This window comes from Lissotriton vulgaris, chromosome 1_1 (genome assembly GCF_964263255.1).
Source record: "Lissotriton vulgaris chromosome 1_1, aLisVul1.2, whole genome shotgun sequence".
NCBI classification, from domain to species: domain Eukaryota; kingdom Metazoa; phylum Chordata; class Amphibia; order Caudata; family Salamandridae; genus Lissotriton; species Lissotriton vulgaris.
In genome coordinates, this window is record NC_141685.1 from 2,090,566,110 (window position 1) to 2,090,593,489 (window position 27,380).

Sequence of the window (27,380 nt, forward strand, 5' to 3'; positions counted from 1 at the left end):
TGCGTGGCGGTCCCTGACAGGGATTTGGCGGCCTCCAGCTCTGTTCCACTTCCAAACACCCTCTTCACTGGCCTCCGCGCTCTGCCCCGCCCGGACCCCCTCTTCCGGGGCACCCTACCTACACTCCCTGCCCAGGGCCGCCATGAGCGTAGAGCCGCCCCTGTCCAGGAAAACCGTCACTCAAGCCCTACTCACCAGCTGCCTGGACTATGGCAATGCACTCTATGTAGGAATCACCACCCAATTCCTGAAGAGATTCCAGACTGTTCAGAACTCAGCTGCCAAACTCATCCTCGACCTTCCGAAATTGACCCACATCACTACCCACCATAGCAACCTCCTCTGGCTCCACATCCAGAATAGATGCCTATTCATGATACTGATAAACATATACAAGGCCCTCCATGACCAAGGACCAGCAGCCATCATCCACTGCCTGAACTTCAACCAACCCTACAGACACCTGCCCTCTGTCTTTTTGCCCACGTACACAATCCGCACATGTGCCTGAGTTATAGTAGAGGACGCTCCTTCTCCTACGTCGCTGCTAAGTCCTGGAATTAACTTCCCCTTCACCTCCGACCATCATCCTCTTTTCCGCAATGCAGAAAGAGACTCAATACCTTACTCTTAAACTGGTTCCACCAATAACCTAGTGCCTGGATACCCTAGCTGGTGAATAACTGTGCTTTATAAATTTGAGTTGATTGACTAATATCTCACCCCTAGGGTGGACCCTAAATAGCCCATAGGGCAGGGTGCTATGTATTTAAAAAGTTGAAGCAGTACTTTCATCTTTTACGTGTCCTGGTGGTGAAGACTCTTAAATTAGTTTTTCAATACTGCATGGTGTACCTCTCCCATAGGATAATACTGGGTTACATTAATAAATTTAATTTGTTATGACTTTCAATTGCGAGAAGACGGAAATGTCGAGTTTGGTGTCTAAAGAATTGCTATTTTAATCCCTCTTTATTGGTAAAGTCGGATTTTAAATCACAATTCTGAAACTATCCCTTTTAGAAAGTTGGCATGTTAATGCCCTAACCATTTGGTGCCTGCAGCTTTTATCCTGGGTCCCATGACTAGGTGTAGGAGTTGTTTTTGCGTATTCCTCCCAGACAGTGTTTCAAAGGAGACTTGATGTTGACAGAATGAGCCTTCTCTGAGTTGACGAGGGGAATAGTTGCCACCTACCTCACTTTCACATGGCAAAGGCTCTGCCTGAGCACACTCACAACAGATTTAAAACTAGTATTTGTGACCCCTAGACAATCTGGAGTCAGGAAATTATAAACACATCTGAGGGTGGAAACCTCCACAACCTTCTCATACTTCAAAGTGGGCACCAGGTATAAATAGTAGACCCTTAGACCCAACTCTTCAGTGTTCAGGCCTCAAGGGAGTTGCAGAACTACCACCTGTGTTGCAGAGCTTTCTGAAGTCCATGGGAGACCAGAATCAGTAGACTGGTCAGCTGTGTTACGGTGCCTACAGATGCATGGGAGTGACTCCTTCACTCCAACGGAGATTCCTTTGGGTGTCTTGGATGTCCACAGGCCTTGTGAATAATCTGTATGGAGCACAGGCATAGTTTTTGCAGCAGACTTGCAGGATGACGAGACCAGGAGCAGCAGGAGTCTTCCCAGTTGCAGTCTCGGTTCCCAACAATAAGTCCAGTGAGGCCCAGAGTGCCCAGATGGTTGAAGTTGAAGTGATATTTGATCAAAATCTTGTCCCACAACGAATCTAGGGACACACCCACAGGTAATCCCTTAAGTACTCTAAGGAAAGGTTTGGGACGATTTAGGGGTCCCTCCCAGAGGAGGGGATGTGGAGGATACTCTCATGCTCTTTGTCCAGTTTCACACCAGAGCGAGAGCCAACGGCTCCCTGACTGGTTTGGACTAAAGTATGCAAGAAGGGCACCAAATGTGCCCTTCCAGCGGTCTGAGTGACACTGGCAAGCACCCCCACTAGGTCCCAATACACTAAGTCCGGGAGGTGGTCACACCTCCCTGTGACTGGATACCTATTATCCTGTCTCCCTCTGCTCAAGCTTGGCTCAGCAGCAGGAGGGCATAATCGGGTCTCTGGTTGGCAGCAGCTATAGTTTGCTGTCCTGGTCTTGAAGACTGGTACAGGAAGCACTGAGGGCCTCTCAGAGGATCTTTACAGTGCAGTGTGGGGGTATGATTCCAACATGTTTGATACCAAACACGACAGGGTTCGTTACAGCCAGTTTAAAGATGGTCATCACATAATGACGCATGGCTACTCTATGTATCTTAATGGCTGATGCACTTACAACCCGGAAGAATGGACTCCGAAGGTTGTAGAGGTGTCCTGCTCATGCCGGGGCACCCTCACACTTTGAACCGAGCGCTCTGCCTTCAGGATTGAAAGGCCTGCCGTAGGGTTGACTTGTAAGTTTTAAGTGCAGTGACCCTAGCTTTAAGGACTCTTATATCTGTTGTCGGTGGTGCTAGCACCAGCTTACACAGGCTGCAATGGTAGGCCTGTAGTCACAACTTGAGTGGTCCCTCATGGGTGGCATAATACATGCTTCAGCTCATGGGAGACCCCTAGTGTACCTATGCCCTCGGAACCTTAGTACCATATACTACTGACTTATCAGGGTACACCAGTAGCCAATCTGGAATGTACCTAAGTACTCACCATGTCCAATGTAGAGAAGAAGCTTAGAGACTGGTGTCCTGATTAGCAGGGTCACAGTCAGACTAGTCAGTAAAACATAATGACACCAGCAAACTCACTTTTTAATCATATTTAATTTATTGAGTTGCTGCTCAATCTTCTTCGTTAAGGAATCAGAAACTGAGGAGGGTAGGTTTGCTAGAAATGAGACAAGGTGGGAGGACGAAATATACAATAGATTTCTGATAATACCACATAGTTATACTTTGGAGGGAAATATTAATAACATGACATACGGTATGTATCAAAATGTTTCTTCTTCTGTTCCTGTTGAGTCTGAAATGAGATAAATGAGCTATTGTTACAGGATGTTAAAGTGGATGTGCTGTTTGATGTCAAAATAAACAAACAATATCCCAACTGGTATTATAGTAAAGGCAATTAAACATGCATGCGAAAAGCATTGCGAGAACAGAAATAAGGAGACTCAAATTGTTTTAGAACGTGCACATGGCATCGTATAATTGGAGAAAAAATATATTAACAGTAGAAAACACAGTTGTATCAGCACTGTACATAAATAAATAACAAAACAACCCGAATAGGACTTGGCGCTTGGTATCTGCAAGTGACACAAGGATAGCAACGCAAGTGACAATTGTGTTAAGCGTGAACGGCGCAAGGTGTGACAGTGTGTTCAATATATACAGTGAATCGGAAGGTTAATATGGCTCAAATTCAGTTACAATGCATAAGTAAGGCAACTAGGCAACTAGGGTACCCTTCAGCACCAGTTGTAAGTCAGCTAGAAGGGCAGCCCAATGTTCTAGAAGGTCCTCTGGGCTTCGTGGTAGTTGTTGGTTAGTTGTTATCCAGGCAATTAGTTTGGGACCTAGATTTGCAGACAATTTTATTCTGTGGTGTGCTTTGTCGCGTTCCTCCCTGTTGGTTTTCCAATTAATATGAGCTGGACTGCTGCTTTTGTGGTGAGTCTGAAGTCGCTCTGAAGGGTCTGTGGTCACTCTTTTCCTGATCATCAATGCCAAATTTGCAGAGGTCTGGTACTAGCAGTCCACTAATGAAAATGTAATCAATTGTTGAGATGTTCCTGAAAGTGGGGCGTGGGAGCCATGTTGGATCTTGGGTCTGTTTGTGCATGTGAGCGGAAATTAATCTGTGATTGTCTAAAAAGAGGTTGCAGTTGGGCGAACTCTTTTGTTAATTTGTAATCATTTGATGACTTGTCATGCTATCTGTTGTTGAAGTCCCCAACTAGGATTGGATTGTAGTGTGGATATTTGGCACAGGGCTCTGTGACGATGTCTGCTAGTTTAACTGGAAACTGGTTCTTCTGATGCAGTACATGATTGATGCAGCAGTTAATGAGAAGCATTCGGAGCAATTGATTTATATTTTTTGTTCCATTGATAAGTAGGGCTTGTATTCCAGGTGAAGAAATTGAAATTACTGTGGCATCCACCCGTTGGGCGTGTTTGATGAAAGTAGAGAGTATCCCGGTTGGTCGCCCAAAAATGTTGAGCCTGATAGCCGGGGTGTGTATTTCAAAGTACCCTGATAGTATTGTTACTTCCATTGTGCAGGTCTCCTGCAGGCAGGCAATGTTGCTACTGTGAAGGAACTCAAGTACTGAATATGCCTTAGTAAGTTTCTAAATGCCTGTCACATTCCAGGAAATGATGGTAAGATATGTGTTTGGGCCGTTCTGGGAGCAACCAGAATTATGTCTAGATGATTTTGGGATGCCCTCAGGCGAGATGGTTGCCTGACAAGACTAGCTGTCCAAGGTGAGTACATGGTCTGCCAGCGAGAACTGTCCTTTGGTCTAAGGAGCATGCAATTCTCATGCCGTCATGTTGGTGGAGCTTATAGTAGAGGTAGTTGCCTGTGCGGATGCCATCTGCTCCTTTTAGGATGGAATATGTCCCTGGGTTTTGGGCTTCAATGGTTAGGACGTGGGGGTATCCGTCTTGATCTCAATCTCCCAGTCCCCCAGTTGATTGGCTGTGCATAGCATTGCAGTCTGATGTGACTGCTGAAACATCCCAATCAGGGTAGACTTGCCATGGGTATCCCCTGGTAGACTCTGAAATTTGACCCAGGCAAGATCCGCCTATCTTATAATGGCCAGGGAAGGTATGTGTGTCATTAGACGTAGTATGTTACCCCTATTCAAAATGTCATGATGACCTTTGATGTAGTATCTTGGTGTGAGAGCTACCTCGACAGTGCCATGCTCTAACTTCGGGGAGCTGCTGCTCTGTGAGTTGGTGGCGTGGTCTTGTCCATCGGAGGTCACTATGCCTTGGGGATTTAGGGGCGGTCCATGTGCTAAAGTGCCAGAGGGTATGTCTGGCTGCAGGTGGTTTAAGTTTTGGGGACCCCAGTTAGATTTCTCAATATTGTTGGGAATGTGTCCTGCATTGCATGCAGGTGTCCTTATTTCCCCTTCTATTTGATCATGTAGTTATAATCGCAGTGACGGGTCTTGTCCTTGCATCCTCATTGTCGGTGTGGGTGGTCTGGGTAGCTTGGAAGCAGGCGACCACCTTCTATGTACAGGGGAGTGATGCTGGAGTGGTGCCAAGAATTGTCCTTTCGCCACTTTCCTTAGTTTCTCGCTTGGCTGAGATTAATTTGATGGAGTGTGAATCCTTGGCTGCTGTTTCCTTGGGCTTATTACCATTGATCTTTGTAGTAAAAATTGGGTAACGCTGGACTTGGCCAGAGGCTGTGTCTGTTTTGTGTTTTCGGTTAATGAGGAATGTCATTCAGTTTTTGCTTTTGCTCCTTTTTTAAAAAGTTTTCTCAGTTTTTCTTTGCCTTCCTGGAGAGTGTTCCTTCAGGCCACTTGGGGTTCAGTGAGTCTTCAGACCCGACCTCTACCAATGGTCGGTTGTAAGTTCTGTGCCGGTCATCTGGTGAGCCAAGAAAAATGAAGTTCTGAGGTGATGTTGGCGGTAAGTTAGTTAGGTGATCAGAGGGTTCAGTGGCTGGTACAGGACACCTCAAGATGGGGTAAGGTCTTGCTGGGAAAGATCCGCTGGTTCCCCAGACTGAATCAGCCAGAGCTGCCAAAACTGCTGGTAGGGTTGCCCACTGGTCAATGACTGCTGCACAAGAGCAAGAGCACTGGTTTTGTGAGGTGAGATACATATTCTCAATATGGTTCATTGATTGAGGTTGACGTATTTAGAGCTCCATTTTGGAAGATTACCATAGTAGGGCTTTGGTTGTTAAGTAGTGTGGTTTACTGAGTTTTGGGGATTCAGAGGCTGCCATCATATTGGAGTTATCTGGATTTTGGGAGCCAGTGTGGAGCTGGTTCGTTCCGCTAAGTAGTCTAAACAGCTGCGGAGTGAACTCCAACGTTTGTTCAATTTGGATTTCTATATTTTGTAGAAAAGGTGTTGAGAGGTCCCTCAATTCTTGTTTATAGAGGGCTTCTGGTGGATCTGGGACTGTGGCCTGTGCAAATTTCTGAGAGGGAAATTATTGCAGCGCTGTATTACAACAGTGATTGATATGTTCATTCCATGCGCACTTGTTGCGTTCTTGGATTTATCTGTAGAAGATAACTTCTAATCTGGAAACGGCAAGAGTCTTGAGACTTTTTGGATCATTGCTTGGGCAGAAATAGGATCTGCGCTTCGTGACTGTAAGGCCCTGGTCATGTGGGGCCGGGGCAATCTTGCTTGAGGGTTGGTAATAAAGAGGGCCTCCTCTTTGCTGCTTGAGTTGCTTACAGAAAAGTTTGCTCCGACTGAAGATGGAACACAACTTGAAGGTGCGGGAGAAGGAATTTGGTAATGAGGGCCGCTGCGGGGATCTTTGGGATGATCTTCATTTGTGGGCATCCATTGATCGGTTCTCCGCCCGAGTGATTGTGGCAATTGTAGTTGAGGCTTGACATGGTTGGCCTGTGCCCTCGTTTCTATCAGAGGCTGACTTTGACCGGGTGACTGGTTTTCTTTTTGATATCTTGTTATTGGGGCTGAAGGAAGAGAGTTTCCTGGGGATGGCTTCTTGTTCACTCCTGGTCTCTCCTATCCTGCTCCCCCGCCATCCAGCACTGCACAACGCTGAAGTTTCTTGCTGTGTTCCTTCTTCACTGGGGCTCTTCATTCCTGTTGGTGCTGGTGGACTGGTGGACTCCTTGCTGCACAGAGGGGGTCTGGCTCCCCCCAAGGTTGGTGTAGGAGAGTAGGGTCTGCTATCCTATGGTCACCCCAAATTTTTGCTTTTTGCTTCACTGGTTTCTGACTTAATGTGGCTGTGGGCCTGCTAATCAGACCCACAGCCTGCTGTTCTCTCTCTAAATTGATGCCAATGCACTTTAGGTGCATTACGAATTGGAACTGGTTCACCTTATGAGCCCCTGTAATAGTGCACCCTAGGTGCCCAGGGCATAGGTGTATCCAAGGCCTACCAGGGGCTGCAGCACGTATTGTGCCACCCCTGGCCTGGCCTCCATCTTTGACACAACTGGCTGATCACTCAGCTGGGGTAAGTCGGTGTAACCACCTCTTACTTAGGTACAGTATGTCTGTGCCTAACCCTAAACTGGACACATATGTTCCTATCAGCCACTCCTATGGAAGGCCTCATCAATCCTGGAGGCAGAGTGCTCGGAAATATGTGAGATGGTGCTCTGGCATGAGCTGAGCCTGTCTGCAGCTGTCGGGAACCACTCCCTAAGCTGTTCCGGGATATTGCCATACCATATACTCTTAAGTGCATTATAATCCTCGCGGTTAAATGCTATCTTTGGTTTGGCTTTATCAAAACATGTCGAGTAAGGTGTCATACGAATTGGAATACTATCCCCTCGCCAATTCTGGCGACGGGGATAGCATTCCACCCTTCTAGAGGGACACGACATGTGTGTAGCCTTAACCCCGGTTAAAGTTAAACAGAGCCTCAGCTTCACAAAATGGACGCTGCCACCACAGACACAAGTCTGGCCTCCTGCTGCTGACCGAAACTCGGCAGATGGTGGCCTGGACAAAGGGTTTCCTGCCTTGGGAGGTGCGAGCACCACCCCAGACAGGATTTTGTGTATTAGGTAGGACAGGGCTGAAAAGAATCAGACATGCCCGGGGCACACAAGGTGTCCCCGTGCATAGGCCAGTCCAAACCGGTTCTGGGGCCTTCCAGCCCCAGTCCTGGCGCGGAGCTGGACAAAGGAAAGGGGGTGTAACCGCCCCCCTTCCTGGTTCCTCCCAGAGGAGGGACCTAGTAGGTGATCCACCCCCAGTTTGGGAATAAGAGGGGGAGCAGTGCCATTGCACAGCAGATCATCCCGAAATCAACTTAAAACTAAGAAGAAGACTGGACTTCGACATTCTGCTGCACAGAAGACTGAAGAAGAATCTCCCTTGTGGCCAAGGAGTGACCACCCTGTGAACACAGGTACCAACCAGCGACTCGACGTCTGCTTTGCCGCCGCCTCCCGCCGGAGACCGAGCCCAGAGCCCGACAAGAACCAGACTCCCAGACCTCTCAAAGCCCGATCCACAGTCCCTGCGAAGAAGGGACCCGTGGAGGCACCGAGTGACGTGGGACCGGACCTCTTGGAAGACACTCGTAAAGCTGACTGCGCAGCTTCTGAGGCATCCTCGACGTTGTGCTTTGGGGATTGAGAACCCCCACCACCGAGCAGCCCTTGCACCGAAGATCAGCCCCCCAGCATCTCCACGATCTGCGTGGGGCCCTTTTGCACTGTGCCACTCGACGCGCCATCCCGGCCACTAGCCACGTGGTCAGCGGCCATCTTGGCGACGAACCCGAAGATTTAAACAGCAGGTCTGGTTGCTCCAGACCTACCCAAGCTCCTGTGAAAAGGAGCACCCGCTCTGACCTTGCTGGTCCGAGTGAACAGCAACTTTCAACTTCTGCGTGGCTTGCATTTGCCAAGGCCTGTTTGCTCCGATCAGGTCGCCGACACCGCCAACAGCGAGAAGCCTACGTGGGACAGCTCGTGACCGACTCCTGGACGTCCTCGACCCCGGGTATCCACGTGGCTGCAGAAAGAAGCTACCCGACAACGCCTGTTTGCACCCGACAACGCCTGGTTCCAATCTGGTTCCACGGTAGTCACTGGCTAGTGACTTTGAACACTGTCCCCTCTGCTTTCAGGTCTTCAACTCTTCTGATCCACCCTTGGATCCACCGGAACTCTTCTCATCGAGCCGCCTGCAGCATCTTCAGCTCCAAGCACCATCGACCAGCGCGACGAAACCCGACACATCTTCGACCCTGTGCACCCGCTTCCTGTGGGTGAGGTAACTCAGCTCCGCCGGTGCTCCTGCACTGGTACACATCCCAAGGGCCTGTGTTTTAAGTTTCAGCTCCGTAGGTCACTCGGAAGGTTCCTAACTTTCTAACTTTGTGCTTTTTACGCACCATAGACTTTGTATTGAGAAGTGCGTGCACTTTGAACACTGCACCCGAGTCCCGTGGGCCTTTCCCGACTTAGTTAACTCCAGTCTCGAATAGCTCCAGCGATTCCCAAGGCCCTAGGCCTCTTCACTTTCCTTTAGGTATCTCTTATACCACTTATTTAGTATATGGTTTAGGTGGCCCCTAGGGCTCATCCATATTGTGCAACTTTTGTGTATTTTAAACTGTCTTGTGATTTAACGCTTGTGCTTCTGTGCTCATAAAGAGTCCAGGGGATTTTAATAGTTAATAAATCAATATATATTTTCAATATATATCTGTGTGGTGTCCCTTTCATTTGGTACTCAAGGGGGTTGTGTATGGTATAACAGCTGGCTTCACATGCCTTTCAGAGTTTAGCCTAAGACTGCTTTGTCCACGTTACCACTAGGATAACTGGTCTACAAGGTTGAATTACAACCATCATCATAAGGGTTGCTTGGCATGGTACAAAGTGATCACTAGAATTAGTGAGCATTATATACCAGGCCAACTTCTCACAGTTGGTCTTTTGGTGCGTGCCTGTTATGCACCTGATGAAGAGTTTGCAAGGTTGCAGACAAGGTTGCAGATGCTTTGCTAGTTGGGTACTCCAAAGGTCGGCAAGCCATGCTCAGGTCTAACCGAGCTGCTTCTGCAGTGGCCTGGGGCTCGCTTTCTGCAGTAGCTGATTACAGCTGCCACACTCGCACTCACACAGGCTTACGTTGGAAAGCTGCTGGTGGAGTTGGCTCCAGGCTTCAGGCTGAAAGAAGTGACCGGCTTCACTCAGTGGCTTGGTCGGCGTGTGACTGAGCATCAAGTCAGAGGAAGTTATTAAGCGCACATATCACCATGGGGTCTTAAGGCGCTAGAGAAGACTCCACGAAGCCTGATGATCGGGTATGCAGGCATTATAGATGGTCGAATAACTAGGTTTTTAGTTCCTTATGGAAAAGCTTATGGTCAGCGATGGAGAGGAGATGTGGCTGTAGCTAATTCCAGAAGCAGGTGCGAGAAAGATCGACCAGGCGGAGCGGATTCTGCGAGGGGTGAGCAGACATTTAGTACTTGACCTAAGCATCCTACTTGGCTGATACCAGCTAAGTTTGTTAGCAAAATCACTTGACCCGGTTCCATACATGCTCTTATGAGCGAGACAGAGGATTTTGAAGTGGCATCGTTACTTAATAGGGAGCCATTGAAGAGTCTTCAGACTAGGCACTGATGGGGCTCTTGATGGAGGTTTAATACTAATCTAGCAGCTGTGTTTTGCAAAATTTGAAGCTTGGAGTAGAGCTCCTTGTTTATGGAGGCCAACAGGGCATTTCCATAGTCAATACGACTTATGATAAGTCCCTGGACCAGCGGTTTCCTGGATTCAATGGGGATCCATTGAAAAATTCTGTGTAGTTTATGCAAAATTCCATAACAGATGCCGATTACATGATTTATATGGCTTTTAATTGACAACTGATTGACAATCATCACTCTAAGGTTCCGCACCATAGGTTTGGGAGATGGACACGGGCCAAGATTCTAAGGCCACCAGTATTCCTCTGCCTTACCAAAAAGAATGACCTCTGTTCTACTTCCATTAAGTTGTAAGTGGCTGGTTAGCATGCAGTTGTCGATATGGGTCATGCAGTTTTTTAAAACGGATCTTTATGTCGGTGGGGTCAGGGCCAAGGTTAATCAATAGCTGGGTGTCATCAGCATATGACACCACATAAAAACCCGATCACCCTGACCAAAGGTGTCATGTACAGGTTGAAAATCATGGGACTTAAGATCGAGCCTTGAGGGACTCTTATGCTTACAGACCGAATGCAAGAGGCCAGAGTGCCTATTTGTACTCTGGCAGTTCGATTCGTTAGATAATTCCTGAACCAGGACGAGCATGGTTGACAGCCCGTTGTCCAAGGCCATTCTAATGTTGTCTACAACCACCACCAATGAGGTTTCGGTGCTGTGTGCTACCCTAAACCTAACTGTGATGGGTCCCAGAGTCCATGTCTCTCCAGATGGGTGGTAAGCTGCTTATTGACCAATGATTCAAGTACCTTTCCGAAATATGGAAGCAGAGAGATTGCACGGTAGTTGCTAGGGACCTTAGGATCAGCAGAGGGTTTTTTAAAAATTGGCTAAACTTGTGCTGCTTTCTGTCTAACGGGGACCATTGTTTGTGCTAATGACATGTTGAATAAGTCTGTGAGTTTACAGTGAGAACAGGAGCAATAGTTGAAAAGAAGCTGGGTGAAAGCGGGTCTACTGGGGAACCCAATTTAATCTTAGCCAGAGCGGTTGAGACTTCATTTGAAGTAAAGGCAGTGAACTCCAGTAACAGAGGAAAGGTGAAGTCAAGGTTAGTGACTGGATTATTATCAGGATTTTTGATATAGTGGTGTGAAAAGGACCTAAGAATTGATTTAATCTTTTCATCAAAAAAAGTTCACAGCGTGTCAACTCATTCTTGCAAAATGTATTACCAGGCTGGTCAGAGAGAGGAGTAGTAAACTCCTTTAATATTTTGTAAAGCTCCTTGTTGGAATTGGCAGCTTTGTTAATCCTATTAATAAAATACAAATTTTTGGCATGTCTGATGTTATCTAAGTAGCCTTGATGGATCTGTTTATATTTTTGATGATCTTCACTGGTCTTAGTTTTTCTCCATTTACGCTTAGCATTCCTACTAGACAGTTTTTCAGCTTTCAGTACTTCTGTGAACCAGGGTGCTACCCTAGGCTTGATCTTGACCCTTGACAGAGGTGACACAGTGTTCAGGGCCAATGTGATTGCATTACTGCATGATCAATATTGTCGGTGTGGGTTTGAGACGGAGGATTAAAATGAGCCATAAAGGTCACTGAAGTGCATTTACGCCATGGTCTTTCACTACTGGGATAGATTTTTGTGGTGCCTAATGGTAAGGAGCATTTTATCAGACCAGAGCAGAGGGAGGGGGAACTCAACTCTAACATTGGTTGAGTTGGTAAACAAAAGATCAAGAGTATTTCCAGACAGGTGAGTGGTCCCACCACCATCTGGACCAGTCCTAATGTGTTCAGATTCCTCACCAGTTGACTTGTATCGGGGTCTGATAGCAGCTCCACATGGTAATTAAAATCTACAATAAGGAGAACATTATCAGCAGCTAATACATGTGGGGCAATTATCTCAAGTAGAAGGTTTATAAAAAAAAAATCCTGGCATGGGGGTCTGTACACTAGGGTACCTCTCCTAGTTCCTTTTGATTGTGTTTCAATTTTGAAAATATAAATTTCGGACGTTTCTGTAGTAGAGGTATCTAATGTGGTGTTTTCTAGTCCCGCCCTGGTGGCTATTGCGATACCTCCTCCTCTTTTGGCATTTCTGTCTAATCTAGTTAGATGATATTCTGGAGGATATGCAGTTGCCACGTCAGGGGAGGAATATTCAAGGAGCCAAGTTTCAGTAATAAAACAAATATCTGGCTTTTCTAGGTCAAGAAGGCTCTATATATCCAATGCGTGCTTTGGGATCGACAGGGCATTAAAATAAAGCTCTTTTAGTTGTTTAGGGGTCTCAGTGATGTCTCTGACACTTTTTAATTGAGGTGCAGGGAAAGGAATTGACTTCAATGACTTCTTTGGGAGTGGCAGTATATACTAAGGTATCTAAGAGGCATTCGGGTACAGAGGTAGTGAAGGGTTTATATAATAATTTAAGCTCTTGGCTTCAGCAGTAACGTTTTACCATGTCTGCACTAGGCAAGGTTGGATTACCTGTAATTTCAGAGAAAACAAGCAGGGATCCTAATGGCTAGGAGCGGTCTGGCACGGATGGGCTTGCCTTTGGTGTGCCGCCGACGTGCCACTGCTAGAACAGCCTGGCTGATGAGGGGGGTTACCCCTAAACCGGTCCCAGGATGCTTGTTTCCGGTCCAGGGAAGACCTGGCTTGGCAGCTCGGGTTGGACTAATCCCATGAGGAACAGGGTCACGACTAGTTTGCATATGGCTGAGTCTGAACTTGGGTCGTGTAGTGAGCTAAAGAGCGGTGATTGATTCAACCCAGATCTGTGACTGGGGGTGAGTGTCTGAAAAGTTTCTGCACTCCGTCCATCATTTCCTTGTGCTTTCTTTGTTCGCTGTAAGTTGGCAGGGTATGCCCAGACTTGGGTCCCTTGCTCACTTTGTCACTGAATTCAAGCTAGCCTGGCTAATTAGAGGTGTTCCCATGAAACCGGTCGCAGGATGTCTGTTTCCAGTCCAAGGAAGTCCTGGCTTGGCAGTTCGGGCTGGACTGTTACCATGAGGAATAGGGTCAAGACTGATTTGCATATAGCTGAACTGGGGTGGTGAAGTGAGCTAAAGAACGATGATGGATTCAACCCAGATATGTGACTGAGGGTGAGTGTCTGAAAGGTTTCAGCACTCCGTCTCCTTGTGTTTACTTTGAGAATGTTGGCGTTTTCTTGCTTAACCATTTTGTGCATCTGCTTGTCCCTAGAATACATGTCTGGGTTGGATGACAGTTGGGTTTTGTGAATTCACTCTAGACAGACACACACCAGACTGGTGGATCTTCCTGGGCTAGAGTGGTGGGGGAAGTGGACACTGACACCTGAATAAGGCTGTGCCTGTATCACACAAAGCCTCCACCCCCTGTAGTGTGTCTGGAGCCAGGGCTAGGAAGGGCCGGGTTGTGTGCACTACAAAGACTGTTCTTTGATTTTTGCCTACTTCAAAGGCTGGAATGGGTATGCGTACTGGACCCCTGACACCATATACTCTAAACACTTCTGGATTGAGGAAGTTCTGCCAGGAAGAAGAGCTGTAATGCTGTCAGTAGGGACTATCACTTTGCTATTTGCTTTGTTGTTCTGCCCTGCTGCTTTTTGCTTCTGTCTTGGGAGTGAAAGGACTGGACTTTGCTTACTACATCCTGGTTTTAAAGTTCCTCCAAGGGCTTGAGTTGAGCTTGTCTCATGTTGGAATTCTCAGGACCATCAAAGACTTCATATGCCGGCACCAGGACTGTGCTGAGAGCTCTGCTCTGTCAAGTGGTGCCCATTCCAGTACTGTGCCCTCAGTAGTGACTTTTGGTGCTAAAAGAAAAAAATCCATGTCTCAACTTCAAGCGTCACTTGGGAATAAGTGCACCACTGCAAGAATCACTGCATCGCCACAGCCTGCACTGAAGCTGTGGTCCCCGCTCACCAAGTGCTTGACTCACGGACCGCTCCGACTTGATGTTGGACCCTGAATAATCGCTGCTATGTGAGTCCTAAGCACCACATCAGTGACGTCCGTGATGCACCGCTCTGACTCTGGTGCAGCGGAATCGTTGCATGACGCTGTGACATCGATGCATCATAACCATCATGAAGCCTTCCTGAACTGAGGTTTCACACTCACAATCAACGCATCACCTCTCCATGCCTTGCATCATCACTGGTTGTTAGCTGCTCAATGACCTTGCACCACCTCCAGGAACTGACGCATCATTTACTACAAGTGACGCATTACCTCCTTTGTGCAACGCACCATCACTGAGCACCATCATGCCAACGACCTGCATAGCAGTAAGGAATCAATGCATCACCTGCTTTAACGATGTCTCACCTCTCCTGCACCACGCATCGTCTTTGATTTCTGACGTATCCAATGTATTTTGCCCTGGTCATGTGCAACTATTGATTTCTAAGAGCTATACCTTTATTTACCAATTATTTAAAATTCACATCTTGAGTTGTGTACGTTGGATTTTTGTCATTTTGATCTTGTTTTAATCTTATAAATATTGGCTATTGTTCTAAACTGGTTTGGAGTACTTTTGTGGTGTGGTGTGGTGTTTTGTGGTGTTTTCACTGTGTTATTTTCTGTATGTTAAAATACTTTGCACATTTCCTCTGAGGATGAGCCTGACTACTCTTACCAAGCTACCAATGGGGTTGAGCACTGGTTATTCTGAGACTGTAACGTATTTACCCTGACTAGAGGGAGGGTCCCTACTTGGACAGGGTGCAAACCACTGCCAACTAGAGACCCATTTCTAACAAAGGTGAAAAAACAAGGTGCTAATCCTGTGCTTACAGACTTTCCTGTTAAAAAGCTATAAGGCTTTGTGCCTTTCTAGTTCGGCATGGGTGGCACTGTGCTAATCCTATGTTTAAAATTCTGCCAGAAAAACAGACATTTGAGGTGAGCAGATTCATAGTGTCGCCGATGATGTTGCGTGCTCCATTGGAAGGGGCTGCTCTCCACCTAAACTTGGGAACTACCCAGAGTTCTTTTCTTCATGTTTTGCATAATTTATTTGCCACTCTAAGGGCCATATGTATCATCATACTATTTTGCATTTCCTAAATAGCGAATTTTAAGGAATCGCTATTTAGGAAATGCAAAATGGTATGTATGAACAAAATCGCTTTTTATTTGCAATTCCTTGAGCTTCCTTATTTGTGAATTCGCATTTTGCGAATTCGCAATTAAGGAATAATTTCCAATGCATTCCTATGGGCCAGGAGGCCCATAGGAATGAATGCAAATTAATTCTCAAATTGCGAATTCGCAATTTGCTAATCGCAATTTGCGAATTATTGCAAGGATGCACGGGTGTCTCAAAGACACCCTGTGCACCCCTGAAAAGAACATGTGTGTGCATATGGCGCACATACAAGCCCTATGGGCATGTGTGTGCATCATATGCCACCTTTAAAAATGCCAATTTGTGCATTTCTGGAAGAATTCGCAAGTTACCATCAACTGAAAGTTGGTGGTAATTTGCGAATTCTTAAACAAAATTCGCAAGCTAAAATTGCTACATACATAGCATTTAAGGAATCGCAAATTTGCGATTCCCTAAATGCTATGGAAAAATAAGGAATCGCACAAGTTTGCAATTCCTTATTTTGGGAATGTTTCATACATTCCAAAACGTGCAAAACTGCCGTTTGCGAGTCGCAAAGGCCGAAATTCTGCGAATTTCGCCCTTTGCGATTCAAAAACGGCTTGATACATAAGTCTGAATGGGTATTGTCCTGTGATACGTTTGAGTTCATGTGCCCAAACTCTTTTCTTTATGTTTTATGCAATGGCCTTTACTGTCATAAAATATGGCATATGATGTTTATAAGCTGTATTACTACTTTGGCTAGCACATAGGGAAATTAAAAATGACAGTGCATGTGTAGTACCACCTAGGAGTGTCAGTCAGATCCTATTTCATGTTTAACGTGTGTTTGTCTTCTGAGAGCTATAAAAGTGTTTTTGTAAAACAATATTCCGGGCAGAGAGTGCCCTTTGCAAAACAGTAACAGCATTGTGAAATATTCCATCCTATTTTGCCCAGTCTTCATTCTTGTGCCCAGGCTTCAGGAAACATCCAAATATGTGCCATATGTGGAAAATATTGTAGCACATGCTTTGAAAGCTGCTGCTGTAAGGGGCCTAGTGTGCCAATTACCTGGGTGTTTAGCAACGTGTTGATTTCTAGAAAGTGGCATTCGCACTTTTTAATATTTTTAGTAAAGTATGCTTTGTGGTTTTTGAAACTACGACATAGTGGTGCAGTTGTCAATCAAAAGCCTATTTTGAAAGTATAAAATCTGGTCTCATATACTAATGCATTTGCTCACAAAACGTTGCTGAAAAGCACAACAAACCTCCATTAGAAGTACAGCAAATATTTAGTGACTTGCAGGACCCTATTCTCTAGAATATTTAGTGAGAATTGACTTTAAGAGCACAAATATCTCCATATAGGAATGCAAACTTTTGTTACCCGGATTATGACTCAAAGACTGGTACGTGCAAACTGTGTACCTGCTAATTATCCTTTGCACGGGAGTCTTATTTAGTGTGCGCCCAATTTACATGGAATTCAGTGTTTGACAAATCAGCAAAGTGTCCCTGGATCTACAGTTACACAGTGAAAATTGAGAGGAAAAAAAACACATCCGGCACAGCTTACACCCATCTTGTAGTTCTATTTTGTGTGCAAACAGGAGTTGCGCCAGATAGGCGAATAGCCCCCACGTGATAATCACGGCCCTTCTGTTCACAAAATATGAAAATGATTGTTACTATAATATATACCATAATATATGACCATTATGGTGTAATATTACGTTTGGACAAATCTCATCCAAATGGAGTGTTGTGGGTGTTCCAGAGCATGTATGCCTGCCTCATTATGTGAACACCCACAAATGTGAGAGTGTTTGGCAGTCACAAACTCTTCTTATGCACATTCCTTCCTCGGATGTGGTTGGAGATGTACCTGTGTCAGGGGAAATATTAAATCTATATCTAGTTTGAAAATGGTGATGGGACACCCCCAAAATTGATGAGTTTTCGGTGAAAGGTTTACTCCACAGGGAAAATGTTGTCCCTGTGGAATTAAAGAGAAAAAGATCTTTAAAATACAAATGCTCTATTGTGAAGTATTTACACATGAAATCTGCACGTGTTACATTTGTAAATTCAGAAAATGATCTCACATGTGAGTAAAGTAGAATATACAAAGAATTCCTCAGCCACTTCTAGGAATCTGCTCCTGTACACTCTCAGGAACTCAAAGACTGTAAATTTGCACTTGTTAATCAATGTCCACAAGCAAAAAATTCTGCCTGCATGGTGGAATTTTCCAAGTAAAATAATCTGTTCACATAGAAGGGTTTCCCTGAAGTTTTTCAATTCCAGGTATTGACTCCTGCCAGTAACAATGGAAGACCAGTACTCAAGATGGAAAAGGGAGGCCAGCACCGCCATATTTGGCGGGGTGTGGCAGTCAGAGCTCTTCACAGGCAATTTTTTTTAACTGTAGTAACACAAAAATGCAGCTTTACTTTAGCATGCCATTTATGGAATCAGACTCTTAAAATTCCATATGCAAAACTATTTACTCCTCTGAGTAAATCAACGACAGCCACATGATTCTAAATGTACTCCTGGAATTCTTTGTTTAGAAAAAAATTGGATATGTATACAATAAAGTATAAGCCTATGGATGTGATTGCTAGCAGCTGAGACTTCTGCCAGAGGTCCACCTATCCACCTGTTGTGTTTTCCTAAGTGTTGGGTGGAGCTTTGTTGAGAATGGACCCTAGCAAGTGATCCATAGTCGCATTGTGGTATATAATCATGCTCTTTGTATATAATAATTCAGAGAACATTTAGGTCTGAATACATAAGCAGACCTTAGCCTAATGCGAATTCCTTAGGTATACATTGAACCAAAGAAAATGTTAATTTTAAGCACACATATTTCATGCATCGAATTGTATGTATTATTTATTTCTAGATAAATTGTTTGGTACAAAGAACATTAGTTGATTTTATGTTGTGAGTCCTGAAGAAGGTGTTAACAAACGACAAGATACACCGAAACGCGTCGACATAGGGACATAGTTAATCTGTTTTTAATAAAACCAATGTCTTTAATATAATGCAATGTGTTGATAAAGCATACAAGATTCATTTGATCAATGCTAACAACCTTTGAAAGAATCATTGTAAAAGATATCACAAAAATCTCAAAAAATCTGTGATTGTGTTTAATGAATGCATATAATGGTGTGTAATTATAAGTGTTTTTAAATGTATTAAGTACTGTTTTTATTCTGTATAAAGATGCTAATAATAAAATAAGAAGATCTATTGACATGTTGCTATATTTGTATTGTGAGGAGATTTCCTTTGGTTCATTGTAGTTTAAATGTAATCTTTTTAGTATCATTGAAGAACGCAAAAGGGAATATTTTTCTATATTGTTCCTCAGTGTAACGCCCTAGTGAGACAGGTTTGCTCAAATATGGGTGGCATGCATACGGTCCCACTGTACCCACAAGGCACCTCACTGATAAGGCCTAATTAGGCTGAAACTGGTTTGAGATTGCTTGTTGTGTTCCTGTTAGAAGGGTTCTTTCATTGCAGTTTGCTCTTGACTCTTGCTAGCTCAGCAGCACTAAAGTGGTTTACATATGGTGGTCACCAGCTAAAGTAATATAGTGGGTGACAAATTATGGACTGGAAAGTGACCCTCAGAGAGTAGCAGTGGCTGAGACTTTTGAAAGCTCTCTACTCATTATCTTTGTGTTTCTCAAAAATGTGAACTAGCGCATAAAACGCGTTTCTTTTTTTCCCCACCAGGGAAAAACTTTTCCTGGTGAAGAACTCCCTTCTGTACACCTCCATGAAATATGTAGTTGTTTGGAGACCTATTCATGTCCATTTATACACTTTACCAACCTTTTTGTGGTATATTTCTATGTGTATATGGGCTGAAAAACACATTGAAGACGCATGTGATTATTGACAAAGTTCTGAATTATGTATGCTTTCATTTTCTTAACAATAGAGGTGCAGGGTAAACTCAAGGGATGTCGTTGGCTGGCATTTTTCATAGGGAGAAAATATATGGAGCCAGAGGAGGCCCCTCCATTGAGGCGAAGGTGCGCCGCCCCCCCTGCTGCAAGAGCAGCAGGTACACTTAGAATAATAAAATGGTTATTACCATTTTATTATTCTGTCTGCCGCAGGCTGCCTTAGCGCAAGTGTGATGGTGGGGGCTGGGCACACACATTCCTGCGTTCATTGCAGGTTGACTGTTCAGTGTGCAAGACAGATTGGCTGGCTGTTTACATCCTGCCGATTTGACATGCTCACTTCAAAGCCTGCAATCCCAGTGCTGTAAAACAGCTGAGGGATTGCAGTCACAGCCCCCAGCCTCAAAATGAGCGCTCGGTTAGCCAGCTCCAACCAATCCTTGAATTGGTTAGGTTCGCGTGCAGGAAGTATACCACCTTCCTTCCTGCTCATCGTTGTCGTCGGGGGTAGGGAAGAGGAGTAAGGCAACATATCAGTGAGTTTTATGAAGGATGTGATGAGGCTACAGAGGGCTCCCTATGGGAGAGGTGGGAAAGATGGAGAATGAGTAGGGATGGTGCATTGAGCAACACAAGGTGTTGTGTTGTTCACCGTCTGAGAGGCCTGAGAAGAATCGGTCACTGATAGCTTATGTTCTGTTGCCATATGTCCTTCTGTCTGGAAGTGTGGCATTATTTCATCAAATAAAAGGAATCTTACAATGAAGCACTTGGTGGGGTCAATGTAGGCACCACCGTTTTCAGAAACAATCAATGCTTTTTATGAATATTCAAAAAGTGAGAAAACAGGATTTTTTAAACAGTTTTGGAGACACCAGTTGCCCAGTTAACAGTAGCTGCGAATAACTCTATCATTACTTTACTCAACAATGCTGAACGCATTGAGCGCGTATAAATGATATGCTAAGGTGGTCCTGCCAGGATTCAGACCTGCGACCAAAGATGAATGGAAAAGTCCAAGTGTCTGTGTAACCTACTCACTGGATTGTTCCTGAAAGAATATCACATCAGCTGACCTCAGTGTTTTTAGGGCCGTATTCTAACTGGAGCAGAACTCTCTAATTGGCTGGAAACAGAGTTTTATGCTGAATTGGAAATTACAAATGGTACCACCTTCCTGGCATTCACCCCAACTCGACATTACACTATCCTAAATCTGGTGAAATTCCTTGGTGGGAAATGGCTGATGAATGGGGAATCACTGTGGAATCAGGTGTGATAACTCGGATTCCTGTGGTAGTTACCCATTTCTTAGGGGGCCTCAGGGAACTACTTGAAGTAGCATGGCATTCTCATACCCATTCCCGAATTATTGGTACCCTTGGGAGATACTATGAGCAGGAATACTGATGCAGTTTTACTAGCCTCCTTAGGAGGAGGGCCTCAGTATTACACAAGGGTGTCTGTGGTCGTTTTGCCAGTGGTGGCTGCCCGCAATAGGAACTGGGGGGGGTGGGGGGGAGCGGGGGGGGAAACCGCTGAGTGGAAAGGGGGAGGAATAGAAGTAGAGGGCAGGAGGAAAAGAATTTTTTTTTATCTATCTTGCATGCCCTCGTTCTTCCCAGTTTTCTTCTCCACTCCAGCAGGGGCCCAGCCAGCTCCCTTAACTCATGCTGGCTCTCATGCTGTGAGAGCAGCGCCAGAATTGGATGGAGTGGGCTTGCTGGATGCTCCTTCAGGCCCTGTAGGCCTGCGCATGGCCTCTACCCAGCTGTCTAAGACAGATAGGCGGAGAGCTTCAAAGTGCCCATGTCACTTTGGCTGGCACATAAAAGCCGGCCAAAGTGGCATTTGCACTTTGGAGCACCCAGCCAATCACTGCTCCTGTCCTCAGAGGCCATGCCTCCATGTCTCTGGGCGCAGGCTGCTGCGCTGTTGTGAGTATGCTTATTGGAAAAATAAAATTGCAATGAAATCTTTTCATTGCCTTTTTATTTTTCCTGTGAGACTCATAGCGGGCGTGGGTGTGACGCTACCCCGCTCAAGTGAAGAGACCAGGCCCGGACTGGCCATAGCGGGCACCGGGCAATCCCCCGGTGCGCCGCAAGGGTGGGGGCCGGTTTTGAGCCCCTGGGTGCCGATTTTTTTGCAGGGCCGTTTTTGCAGCATAGCTGCAAAATCGGCCCTGCAACAAAATCGGCAGAAAACCGGCCCAGGCAAAGCGCCTAATCCAAACAAGCAAAAATGGTGGGATTTAGCTAAGGTGCCAACATTTATAGTTTACTCAGTCCACACGATTTACATGCCTGATCTGTTTTCTTTGACAAAGTTGACACTGCTGTCTCGCAGACATCCAGCCTTCTTCCTCTAAGGCAGTACACTATTTACTATAATCCCCTCTGTTTCCTAGCCTGGTTTTACTGTTTCAATACATTCGAGACTAGATGAGCACTCCTGCTCTTGTCTCTTCAATAAAGCACATCCATCCCTTGCTTGCAGCTGCCAAAGGGCTCCCACTGTATCTTCTAGGAGGAGCAGAGAGACAGATCGCAATCACTCATGCTGAGCCATTGACTGTGTCTATGTACACGTCTTGGTGCCATTTGTGCACGTTTGCCCAGGGATCGGAATTACAAGGTATATCCTGACATTTATCCCCCGGTTTAAAACACACAATAGAAAGTGTTTACCATATCCAGTACTTACCACATCCTGGTGTAATGACATTAACTAGTAAGTTCCTAAACTCCCCACAGTTTTACAAACATGTTCTCATGATAGAATTCAGGGGGGAAATATGGCTGTGCATGCAATAGTCTTGAACATGGCTGGTTAGGATTAAGAAGACTGTGGTTTGCTGTAAAAATTGTATGCATTTATAATCCTGTACACATATTTTCACTGTTACATTGCAGTAATAGCAGGGCTGTGCATTGTTTTTCTATTACAGCAAGTGCCGCAATAGAAAGTGGGAGTGTACAGAAAACATCTGTGATGGTACCTGTACGGTCATCGGCCTGGCACATTATTTGACTTTTGATGGCTTGAACTATATGTTTCCAGGTGACTGCCAGTATGTAATGGTGCAGGTAAGACTAAGTTTATAATTTATTTATTATTGCTTTCATGTAGAGATACATGTCATGGAGGTCAATTTCAAGTGCTAGAGCAAGTAGGAAAGACAGGTTAAAAGGATTTTGAAATATATTCTCTGAGGGCCACAGTCTGCTCTCTATTTGTTAAAAATGAGGAGAGAAGATCAAGGGCCAATCCAGGAATCCTAATTTCTACTAAACACACCGGCAAGGCTGCATGGCTCACGATATTGAAGGCTACGGGAAGGTCCAAAAGGACTACCGCAGCACTCCGTCTGTTATCCATGATACGTCTGATCTATTCAGAAACTACAACCAGATCTGACTAAGTACTGTAGCTGGATCTAAAGCCAAACTCCGACTCGTCCAGAATTTTATTATTATCTAAAGACTCTGAGAGAGTACTATTAAGATGCTTCTTAAGGACCAAATGGTAGACGGAATCGGTCACATACTTTTTCTCTTCCTTAAGGTTAAGTGAAGGTTTTTTTAGCCAGTCAGTCAGAAATACTTTATTCGGTTCATAACAAAAACCACAAAAGTATACAATGTCCCAAGAAAAAGAAGGGCCGAGGTACCAAATTACAATATGGTTAACAGACAGCAAAAAATATACAAAAAAGATAAAAACTGTACAGAATATATACCAAATTAATGTGCAAATTTAAAAAGCATACACAGATCATCCAATTTACTTAAAATTCATTATTTACAAACTCTAAAAATAGACCATGCAAGACTTTTATCTAAGATGAACTAGTTTTTTCCTTAGTCTCATGGCTATGGTTAAAAATGTAGCAACATTAATGATTTCCCACGTATTGGACAGTAGCTGAAGATACAATAGGGCCGGTTTCACTTGTCTAAACCCTTTATACTTTAGTAGGGGTACAATTAATTTAATCCGGATGCCCGTAAAATAACCACAAAAGAACATGAAGTGAGCAGTGTCCATTATCGAAAATCCATCACAAGTACACAATTCTAATTCTGATACCTTGGTCCAACATGGGCGCCCAGAGAGAAGGAGATTGAGTTTATTCAGCCTAAACTTGGTTAGTAATTATCTGTGATTAGCATTATTAACAACCTTCAGATATGGTTCTAGGTCATGGTCTGTTGTTACAACTAACTGATGGGCTCTCACGGTTGACTTAGTCAACTCATAGCCTTCTCTATCCATCCCTTTGTGCAGCCTGAATGCGGTCTTGATCCATTTTTTTAGCAAAGGAGGAATAGAGGCTTTTCTCCATTACATGGGGGAAAATACATACACTAGTAATGATATTTAACATAGTGGTTACAACTGTGGCTAACTTATGAGGCTATGTCATGTAGTACTTTGGATGGACAGGGGTCTTAGGGAGGGCCTGATTAAGTGTTAGGCCTACAAAGATGAAGATAACATTACCTGAAAGACAGCAATTACCAGTTATAAAAAAGAAATAAATATTGCAAAGGCTGAATACTTCTCCAATAATATCTTGAAAGCACCGAACAACACAAGAAGTATTTTTAAGATTATGAACAACATGATTAGCCCAGACTGTGCTAAGAATAAGATTTATCCGAACAAGGACCTCAGTGACAGCCTAGCGATGTTCTTCGATGATAAAATAAGAATTATCATTGAAGGCCTTAAAAGGGACAATTTGTCAGGGAGTATAGAAGACTCCAGTGACAACAATAATGGAGGTCTACCAGATACAAAAAAGGCAAGAAAGACAGGGGTGGAGATTACAAATGTCTTAACCGATTTTGAGATACCATCGGTGAAGGTATTTATCAGAATGGATTTGGTGTGTCTTTGGATCACTTATGGATCCCTTACCACATAAAATCTGGACGGAATTGGGAAAAGAATTATTCCCAAAACTTTAACAGATCTGTAACCAATCCCTTTCTAGTGGATCAGTACCAGCCTGTTGGAAACAGGCACTGGTGACACCTCTTCTAAAAAAGGCAACGCTTGATCCAGCCAGTCCAAAAAATTATAGGCCGATTTCTCTGCTGCCTTACCCAGTAAAGATTGTAGAACGACTGGTTAGCAGAATGCTTTAAAAGCACTTGGAAACCTACAACATTCCAGAGGATGTGCAATTTGGCTTCCGTCCTGGAGGCGGAACGGAGACCGCCCTGGTGACTGTGATGGACGATCTTCGAATGCATGTAGACGGAGATCAATCAGCGATACTTATCCTGCTTTACCTGTCTGCCGCATTTGACACGGTCAACCATGAGATCCTTCTGAACAGACTTGAAGAGGTGGTGATAGTAGGAACGGCACTGAAGTGGTTTCAGTCCTACCTATTGAACAGGAGGCAGGCAGTGGCCCTTCCCCCCTATCAGTCTAAATTCACAAACATCCTGCATAGCGTTCCCCAGGGCTCCGCGATTAGCCCAATATTGTTTAACTTTTATATGAGACCTCTGATTGCTGTCTTAAGGGCGCATAATGTCAATGGTGTAAATTATGTGGATGACACCCAACTTATTCTGTCCTTAGAGGGAGAACAGTCTACATCCCTGGAGGATTTTCATGCTTGTCTGCAGGATACGGCATACTGGCTGCGAATGAACTTGCTATAATTCAATAATGATAAGACCGAGATTCTGTACTGTTCAGCAGCAAAGTTCCCCCTGTCACTTCCCACTAATTTCTGGCCATTAGCCACAGCCAGCTCATTGACCCCTTCAGAGAAGGTGCGGAATCTGTGAATTATGTTTAATACCAAGCTGACCCTTGAATCACAAGTGAATAAAACCATGGGGAGCTGCTTCTCGATTATTAGAACCCTCCTTAAGGTCCTTCCAGTCCTGCCAGCTCAAGTTCGAGCATTGGTAGTACGAAGCACCATTCTAAGCAGACTGGACTACTGTAATGCCCAACTGCTGGCGTCTCCAAAATATTCGATTGAGAGGCTCCAGAGGATTCAAACGATAGCAGCTAAGGTAGCCTTGAGAAGGCCAAGGCGATCGTCTGCGTCCTTTGCCTTGTCTGAGCTGCATTGGCTCCCTATACTGCAAAGAGTTCAATGTAAGTCCCTTTGCATAGTCTTCAAAGCTCTGCATGGGTCTGGAGCTAAACCAATGAAGAATGAATTTGCTTGGTATGCCCCTGCTAGGAGACTTCGCTCCTCCTCCGCCAGAATGCTGAAGGTACCTCCACTGTCCGACTATGGAATATTCTTCAGTCGAGCTGAGACATCAGGAAGATTTTGTGTTCAGGAAGAGTCTAAAGACATGGCTCTATCCTAGGGCATAACTCTACTATACTGATGAGACCGCCCCCCCGTAGCATGAATCTAGCTGGGCACACATATGTTAGCGCCAGGATGCCCGATAAGTGACAGTGTGCTCTATAAGTACTGAAATAATAATAATAATAATAATAATAATAATAATAATAATAATAATAATAATAATAATAATAATAATAAGTGCGATAGGTTAACTCTAAAACGTGTTCAATAGTCAAAGGTGGGAAGTTGGGGAACTCACTATTATTAATGCTATAGTAGGGACATTCAGTTCTTTGGCTCAATAATAGATCAGTTAGAATCAAATTCAACATATTCTGCCTCCACTTTAGTTTTGAAAAAGCCTGCCAGCTTATCACAAAACACCTTTTTAGGAATGAGGACATTGGGAAGTTTAGGGCTAGAGAGTGCTGAACAATTTTAAAGAGCTCTCTCGAGGAATGTTATTCAAATTAATTACTTTCTGTATGATGATTTGTTTTCTCCATAATAGTAAGTTTTTTATACGCCTGAATATATTTTTTATATCTGCATCTTTCCATTGCACAACAGTTTGCTCTCTAGACTTTCTCCTTCCTACGCCATTTTTGTTTCAATGCCCTAGGTTTGGGTGAAAACCATGTACAGTGGGTCTATTCCTAAGAGTTTTCACATATTGTAAAGGTGCCAGCTTAGTAACTGCCTCACTTATCCACTCTGTGAAGTTTTCTGCAGCTGCCTTGAGGTCCTTTGTAAGCAACTACTGTGTAGCTTTTTGACTGTCAGACAAGTGAAGGTATCTGCTACCATGGGAGGGATGTTGGAGAAAATGTAACTAAGTGTGACAATATTCTTCTACATGTGAAAGATGTTTTGAGTGTAAAATTAAGGTCTAGTTAATATATTGCTTAACCTATGGTGAATGAATGGAGAGAAGTTTGTAGAGAGCCTGGATAATGTCATGGTAGGCATACACAGTATGAGACTCCAAGTCTAATTATCATATTGGCTGAGTTTGAGGCTAGGTTGGCAGTGTGCTGCTTAGCATGAGCTTTTGTTCATGAAGAGGCTTGGGGATTGCTCCCTTTCATAATAACTGCGGTCAAGGGAAAATTTGAGCAGTTTCTAATTAGACTGTGGGCTGAAATCGCTCAATGGGAGATTTATGTTTGTTAAAACTGCACAACATACATTATGTGTCTTGGATAAGGGTAGTTTGCTTAATTATTCTCTTTTAAATATAGAAATGTGGGGGTAGTGTTGAAATGTGAGGATTCCACAAGCCAGAAAGTGCTCACAGTTCTATTATTTGCAAAATAAGAAAATAGCGACTTATTCGTTTGGAACATAAAAAGAAGGGGTGGTAGCCATGCACATGATAATAAACAGTAGGAGAAGTATTGGATGAAAAAAGGTGTACCAGGACAGATTTATCTCTGATCTTTTTGCATTGTATTAAGCTTTGCTGGAGGGTATCCTGAAAGTAAATGAAAATAATTTGATTATACTAAAAGAGTGTGAAGGGATGATGGGAAACCTAAAATAAATACTGTCTAGAACAGCACCCAGGGACTACGGTCAGAGATGATCCAGTGGCATGACGGTGTGAGAAGGAAAGTAGAGAGAGGACAAACGAACT

The 27,380-nt window shown here is 44.4% G+C and overlaps 1 protein-coding gene across 1 annotated transcript in view; it reads left to right on the forward strand.

Annotated features, from left to right (window-relative positions):
• The window catches only part of VWF (von Willebrand factor), a 1,126,314-nt gene that overhangs the window by 509,958 nt on the left and 588,976 nt on the right, over positions 1-27,380 (forward strand). Inside the window, exon 20 of the mRNA XM_086921215.1 lies at positions 22,358-22,496. Within this exon, the coding sequence (XP_086777341.1) occupies positions 22,358-22,496 (139 nt within the window). The remainder of the gene's footprint in view (positions 1-22,357; positions 22,497-27,380) is intronic.